Source organism: Vicia villosa, linkage group LG2, assembly GCF_029867415.1.
Source record: "Vicia villosa cultivar HV-30 ecotype Madison, WI linkage group LG2, Vvil1.0, whole genome shotgun sequence".
Lineage (NCBI taxonomy): Eukaryota > Viridiplantae > Streptophyta > Magnoliopsida > Fabales > Fabaceae > Vicia > Vicia villosa.
Genome location: NC_081181.1, coordinates 156,506,887 through 156,514,632, shown reverse-complemented (window position 1 = coordinate 156,514,632; position 7,746 = coordinate 156,506,887). Strand labels below are relative to the sequence as shown.

At 24.6% G+C, this 7,746-nt stretch overlaps 2 protein-coding genes across 3 annotated transcripts; both read right to left on the bottom strand.

The window, feature by feature from the left end:
• Positions 1–5,153: 5,153 nt before the first annotated feature.
• On the bottom strand, positions 5,154–6,710 carry LOC131652637 (uncharacterized). 2 transcript variants are annotated; one of them, XM_058922556.1, is made up of 5 exons: positions 6,571–6,710; positions 6,416–6,478; positions 5,702–6,328; positions 5,534–5,606; positions 5,154–5,251 (listed from the first exon to the last, which is right to left on the bottom strand). In XM_058922556.1, the coding sequence occupies exons 3-5, from the start codon at positions 6,004–6,006 to the stop codon at positions 5,243–5,245; spliced, it is 387 nt and encodes a 128-aa protein (XP_058778539.1). In that variant the 5' UTR covers positions 6,007–6,328; positions 6,416–6,478; positions 6,571–6,710; the 3' UTR covers positions 5,154–5,242. The 2 variants fall into 2 exon arrangements, with proteins under 2 accessions (XP_058778539.1, XP_058778538.1); XM_058922555.1 differs by having other exon boundaries at positions 5,154–5,606.
• Positions 6,711–6,819: 109 nt separating this feature from the next.
• On the bottom strand, positions 6,820–7,387 carry LOC131652638 (large ribosomal subunit protein eL31-like). Its single transcript, XM_058922557.1, has one exon. It carries the CDS (start codon positions 7,280–7,282, stop codon positions 6,917–6,919), a length of 366 nt encoding a protein of 121 aa, XP_058778540.1. The 5' UTR covers positions 7,283–7,387; the 3' UTR covers positions 6,820–6,916.
• Positions 7,388–7,746: the final 359 nt, after the last annotated feature.

Sequence of the window (7,746 nt, the reverse complement as noted above, 5' to 3'; positions counted from 1 at the left end):
ATCAAAAGCACTCTTATAATTAGTTCAAAATATTATAAGTTAATTTTGTCTATTTTTTAAATTTCAAAAACATAATTTTTGTTAAAAATAGCATTTTGTAATTTAAACGGATTATATAGATTCTATTATATTTACTTTCTATGTTAAACAGATTAAAATAGCATTTTGTAGTATTTTTTATTTAAAACAATCAAACAGATTAAAATTATAATTTTTATTTAAAAAAATCAAGTTAAATATTATTTTATTAGTCGTTACATGATTATAGGAATGAGTCATATGAATTATATAAAGTTGAATGATATATTATAGTTTATAGCAAGTTCTAACCATTTTCAATATTCCTACTTTAAAACCCAGCCTCTAATAAAATATTAATAATAGAATCAACATAAGAATTATATAAGTTATTCACTTTCATGAATAAATAAACTATGAGAAATTCAATTTCATATTTTATGCATTAAGAAAACAAACTTTCATTGTTAGTTTTACTATTATTTATATACGAGGAATGAAAAATAAATGATGTATTCATAAAATTAATCATCTATTTTATTTGTTCTTGGAAATATTTTTAGTTATTTTTTTTTGTAAAATTTTAGATTATAATAATGATAATATTTTGAAAATGACAACTACAACAGTTTTGAATTTTTATTTTTATTTTTATTTTATATTTTATATGCAACACTCATATATAGAATATTAATCTTATATTTTTGTTTGTAAAATATAATATTATGATCTAAAACCTAGATCTCACACTGTTCTAAGAATTAAAAAAATTCTAAAATTCATATCTCACAGTGTTTCAAAAATTTAAAAAAATATTCTAAAACCCATATGTCACCCAGATGTCACATTGTTCCAAGAATTAAAAAAAATATTGTAAAACCTAGATGTCACATTATTCCAAGAATAAAAATGAGATGAGATATTACAATGAAACTATGAAAGTAAGTAGACAAACTTTTCATGAGATTGACATTAAAATAAAACTATGAAATTACGTTATAAAGGTGAAATTATGTTATAAATCGACCATTTATGATAATAATTTATTAATTACCATGATATTAATTTTCAATTTTCAATTTATTTTTAATATCAATTAATCACGTTAATTATGGTAATTAAATTTTAATACCATTTTTAATATCAATTTTCAATGATGAATTCTTATTTACCCAACTCTTTAAGTTGGGTAAGGTTACCTCCTGTGTTAAATGTCTTGAAAACAACCATCCATGACCAAATTCTTAATATATAAATTACTTTAATTATAATTTATTTTATAATCATTCATGTCATAAATTTTTATTTCTGATAATAATTAGAATACAGTAATTTTGTTACTAATTTTACGGATGTTAATTATTATTTGGCAATGAGAAAATAAATGTAATAAAATTTTAATAAATTTATTTTCTTCTAATATGAAAGTCATATAAAATAGAAAAATAAAACTATTAATTCAAATATTTAAATATGAGAATTAATCAACTATTAGAATATTGGATATTAACGGGAACATGAAATTACTGATCACAATATTAAATATTAACGAGAATCTAAAGTTACTGATTAAAATATTGAATATTAACAAAAACATGAAATTATTGATCAAAATATTGAATATTAACGAAAACATGAAGTTACTGTTCACAATATTGAATATTAACGGAAACCTGAAGTTACTAATTAAAATTGTGAATATTAACGGGAACATGAAATTACATATCACAATATTGAATATTAACGAGAACCTGAATATTAAATCACAATATTTACTATTAACGGGAACATGAAATTACTTATCACAATATTGAATATTAACGGGAATCTGAAGTTACTGATAAAAATAGTTAATATTAACGGGAACATGAAATTATTGATCACAATATTGAATATTAACGGGAACCTGTAATTAATGATCACAATATTGAATATTAACGGGAACATGAAGTTACCGATCACAATATTGAATATCAACGGGAACCTGAAGTTACTGATTAAAATATTTAATATTAACATGAACATGTAGTTACTGATCAAACTATTGAATATTAACGGGAACATGAAGCTACTGATCAAAATATTGAATATTAACGGGAACTTGAAGTTACTGATCAAAATATTTTGAAATTAATGAGAACGAAGTTTGTGAATAAAATATTAAATATTAAATGGAACATGAAGTTACTGATCAAAATATTGATTATTAACGGGAAAATGAAGTTATAAAAGGTTGTTTAGACACAATTTAATTTTGGTGCTTTAAATTTTGTTCCTAAATTTTTGTAGACACGAAATTACCGATCAAAATATTTTGAAGTTAACGAGAACGAATTTCGTGAACAAAATATTAAATATTAACTGAAACATGAAGTTACTTATCAAAATATTGATTATTAACAGGAACATGAAATTACAAAAGGTTGTTTAGACACAATTCTTTCAATTTTGTTCCTGAATTTTTTTTAGACACAATTTAATGTTAATTATTCTTATTTTTTTCCACAAAAATATTACGTACTTTTAATATTTTTTTAATTAAAAATATACCTCTGAAACAAATGCGCGTCCCATATCAGAACCCGTACGAACGCACGGGTTTGTTACTAGTTTTATACTAAAAATACATATTCATTATTTTTATAATAGTTTTTTTGGCTCATTTTGAAATTTGAGCATCACAAAACCAATGAGATATACACGGTGTAAAAATTTTATGTAAGTAATACATACGGTGTAAAAATTTTATGTAAACATAGCATAGCTGTAATAATAATAATAATTGAAGTACTAGATTAAAACTAGTTCCTAGGATTTGTACTATGTTTTGTACTGAAATTGGGAGTTACCTGTAATTTATGACAAACATTTAAATTAAAGCAAATCATGGAAAACAAAGCGGTGGTTTTACACCAATAATAAGTTGGTCAAATGGGAAGTAGCGCTGAAATTAGGGGAAAAAATCAAGTTCCGATCTATCGTAACTGAACTACGGCGCCGTCTATCTTTTTTTTGGGCTCAAATGAACAAGGACCATTAGATTAGGATTAGATTAGGTGTCTACACTATCAACCAATGCACTATCACACACAATATCACTACCTTCCCTTACACATTCTCCTCTCTCTCCATCTCTCACATCTTCTCTTTTCTTCTTTATTTGTGTTCATAAACATAATTAAATATAAGACATATATTTATTACTATTAAATAAATAAATATTAAATAATTTGACCTATATTTATTGTGCTATTAACAATAATTAATTCCACGCTATTTCTCTTACAAATATGATTATTATTATTTTACATTTTTATTAATAATATTTTAAATCAATTTATTATATTTATAAGTTTTTAAACATATTAATTCATTCATAATCATTATAAAACTTTGTTTTCAATTAAAAGCAAAATTTTATTAAGATTACAATAAATAATAGTTAATTTGTATTTAAGATAGTATTTCATTCGGTAAAAAATAGATAGTATTTAATTTTTAGATTAATATTATTTTTATTTTAATTTAATTATAAGAAAAAGTGTGTTATTTTTCAAATACGGAAAAACTGTGATATTTTTCAATCAACAAAATATATTTACAATACAATAGATGTTATGTTATTGATTAAAAAAAATAATTAAAAAGAATTACAAAGATATTGCGGTCTTATATAGATGCATCCTATCAAATATAAAGATAAATATACTATTTAAATTTAAAACCTATTTTTATCAACTTCCAAGGTATTTTAATATTTATGTAAATTAACAATAATGTTAAATTATTCAATTAATTTTTATTATACTATTTTTGAATTGATGAAAATATTAAGTATTAAATTATATGAACAATAATTATAAAATTTGTTTTAATTGTTAATAATGTATTAAATTATATGTTTTTAAACATATTAATTCATTCATAATCATTATAAAACTTTACTTTCAATTAAAAGCAAAATTTTATTAAAATTATAATAAATAATTATTAATTTGTATTTAAGATAGTATTTAATTCGGTAAAAAAAACAGATAGTATTTAATTTTTAGATAAATATTATTTTAATTTTTATTTAATTATAAAAAGTGTGTTATTTTTCAAATACGGAAAAACTTTGATATTTTTCAATCAACAAAATATATTTACAATACAGTAGATGTTATGTTATTGATTAAAAAAATATAATTAAAAAGAATTATAAAGACATTGCGGTCTTATAGATGCATCCTATCAAATATAAATATACTATTTAAATATAGAACCTATTTTTATCAACTTTCAAGGTATTTTAATATTTATATAAATAAACAATAATGTTAAATTATTCAATTAATTTTTATTATACTATTTTTGAATCGATGATAATATTAAATGTTAAATTATATGAATAATAATTATAAAATTTGTTTTAGTTGTTAATAATAGATGATAATCTCAAATATTTTAATTATTTTTAATTCTACCGTTATAGAACTTTTCATTCTATTATTTTATGGTATCTAATAAATGTCAATCAATTTGATTAATTTCATTGGCATTCAATTTTTTATTATTCATTATCATAATAATTATTCTAATCATTTTGGTAGTAAATAAATAGTTTTTAATAAATAATTTTCAAAATTCTTGGTTTTCAAAATAAAATACTATATAATAAAATTCTTGCTTTTAAAATGAAATTAATGTTTTTTTGAGTTAATTTTAGTGTATAAAAGGTCAAACATGTAATATTATAGAATTTATCAACTATATTAAATAATTATTTTTAATTTAAGATTTAATATATTATATGATAGAATTAAAATATATGTTTAATCTTTTAAATATACGCGTAAAGAAATATTTTTGATCCAAATTCAATTAAAATAATTAATAAAAAAAATCGGTGTCATTGATTTAAAAAGACGAAAAATATATATGTCAGTTATAAGTTGTTGATTAATACAAAAAATTCATAACAATAATTGTATTAAATTTTTTATTAAAATATATTAATTGGTATTAAATTTTAAACTAATTATGGTATAATATTTGTATTATTTTATTAAATTTGTATTACACGATCATTATTACAATAATAATTACATTTTTTTGTACAGATAGTAAAAAATAAAAGTAGCTATACTTGGTAGTAACAATCAAAACAGGCACATTAATTTTCATTAATTTTCATCTGTTGAGTATAAGGCAGATTATTACTATTTGTATCAGCTTGCATCACTTAAGACAGCTGCATAAAAGCCATCAGATATAGTAAGTTTTATGCTCCTAATATTAACATCATATGCAAATATTAACCAAATCAAACCAAACATTCCTGGAGACAATGTAATCAAGCACAAGATCTTATAAGGATCTGTTGGCCTAACCGCTTAAAGAACAGAAAGATGAACATATCAATGATAATTCAGAAAAGAAAAGAAGAATGAGCCAATCCATATTGAAGAATTGGAATTATCAAGATATGGCCTTAAAACTAGACAGCATAAACTTTAGGATAATTAAGTTGTACCATCAAACTCAATCGAGGCCATAACGCGCTTCTTCGGTAAAGAGTTGAAAGTGATATACCATTCCTCCAAGTGCTGCATAAAATGCATTGAAATTGATAAATGAAATTATCATATCAATTAAATAAGTCATCATAGACAGCACTGAATCCTTATCTTCAGATACCTACCTGTATAGCAACGACCATTTCCTTCCATGCATAAGAGGTGGAAGAGAAGCATAGAGAACATTCCTTATACTTTCAGAAACAATAACCGAAGGTTCAGAAATTCTTGGCAAATCATCCAAAGACACAGACAAGGATTCAACCACAAGCAGTGATTCTTTCCTCCTATCTTGATGTTTCACTTCAAGATTATTATCCTTTCGATCCTGATGGTGATAACCACCAATTCTGGCAGCTCGGTGAATAACACTACCAACTGATTGCTTACTTCTAGTAAACAAACTTTTCTTCCCACCATTATCCTTCATAGATGAATCAGGTAAAGGGTTATTCTTACCTTTATCACCATTCTTCTGTCCATTTGAGTTTGCATCCTCTTTAGAGTTTGAGGAAGACAAAAAAGAATTGAGAAATGCAGTGAAGGATGAAGTTTCCCGTAACTGATTCGTGTACCTCTTTTTATGGATTTTGGCATTTCATGTGGGGCATTTTAAATGTTAATATCTTCATGACATTTCCTCTATCAGATTCAAAAGCCAACCACTAAAAAAAGTTTCATTAAGATACCTGAATCTGATATCAAGATGTAAATATAGGAGTGTGCTTGCACAGGGAATCTGTATAGCAGGCCTGCATATCAAGGTCAGCAAGTGATGAGCAAAACAAGTGATATACTACAATTTAAACTAAATAGAACAATAGATGAATTATCACTACCTATTCTTCAGGGTTAACACAATCAACATCATAATCTTGATCCATAACCACCAAATTTCGCCCCTATAATTTTGTACCTCAATAATATTAGAACAAAAAACTAATTATTTTGCAGGCCAATGTGAGATGAATTAGGGTTCTAGGTTAAAACTTACCCAAATTCTTCGCGGACACCACAATCTTCAAAAATCTTTCTGAAAGTGTCCAAGAACATCTTGATATTTGTCATCCTTGAGTAAAAACCAAATTCACAAATCATCGGGGAAAAAATGTAACAGATCATCTTAGAAGCCATAGCAATTCTTAGAGAAGGTAGTATTGAGAGAGGGAGCTTTGAGAGAGATAAGATAGAACAGAGAGAGATAAGATGTTTAATCTTTCTAAGAACGGCAAACAAAACACAATTAAAACAGAGAATGAAAATTAATGTTGGCATACAACATATCCTCGATGTCTGAACAAAATTAAACTCAAAAATTGCTTTAACAAAAATAAAACACATTAATCTTCATCATCAATAACCTTAGTGCCCAAACCTTTAAGCTCCTCCTTGGGGATTTCGACAACGGTAACAAGAGAATAGACCTCTTCCTTAGCATCCTCATCATCGTTTCTCTTGCGAGCAATGCGTACCCTGATTCTTCTTGGGACACTTCTAATACCCTGGCTCCATATAGCCTTGTTCAACTTGACGTTAACACGAACGTCGTTGGTTCCCATTGCTTTTTGGGAAAACTTCCTAATCTCCTTGATGGCTTTAGGAGCCTTCTTCTTAAATGTGCATCCATGGAGGCGTTTATGGAGGTTGATGGTGTACTCTCTGGTAACCACCTCTTCCTTCCTACCGGCTCCGGTCTTCTCCATCATTTTCACTTGTGACGACGCAGGAAGCGATCCAAGTAAAGTGAAGGTTCGGAGTGAGGCAGACGAGAGAGATAAGATAGAACAGAGAGAAAGTGAATGTTAGAGAGTGGTCCTTAAAATTCTGAAATTTTTATTTTTATATAATTTAATTTTTTTTCCATTTAAGCTGAAAAATAGAAGAGGGAAAATTTTAGAAAATGAGAGGGAATGGAACAAAAATTGTGGGAAACTTTCAGCATATAAGAGGGAAAGGAAAATAATTTCTAAAATTTCAATTTTTTCAAAATTTATTAATAAATTTATACAAAATATATTTATATATATATATATATATATATATATAATATATAATATATATATATATATATAATATATATATATATATATATATATATATATATATATATATAATAATAATAATTAATTAAGTATTATTCTTCAACATCATATTGTTATTGGTTTATAAT

Bases quoted from the DNA above. Each gene is read 5' to 3' on its own strand.
- LOC131652637 (XM_058922555.1), bottom strand. From the start codon at position 6,006: ATGAAGGATAATGGTGGGAAGAAAAGTTTGTTTACTAGAAGTAAGCAA. The intron at 5,607-5,701 runs GTAGGTATCTGA...CATTTTATGCAG, and splicing joins AAATGGTCGTTGCTATACAG to CACTTGGAGGAATGGTATAT.
- LOC131652638 (XM_058922557.1), bottom strand. From the start codon at position 7,282: ATGATGGAGAAGACCGGAGCCGGTAGGAAGGAAGAGGTGGTTACCAGA.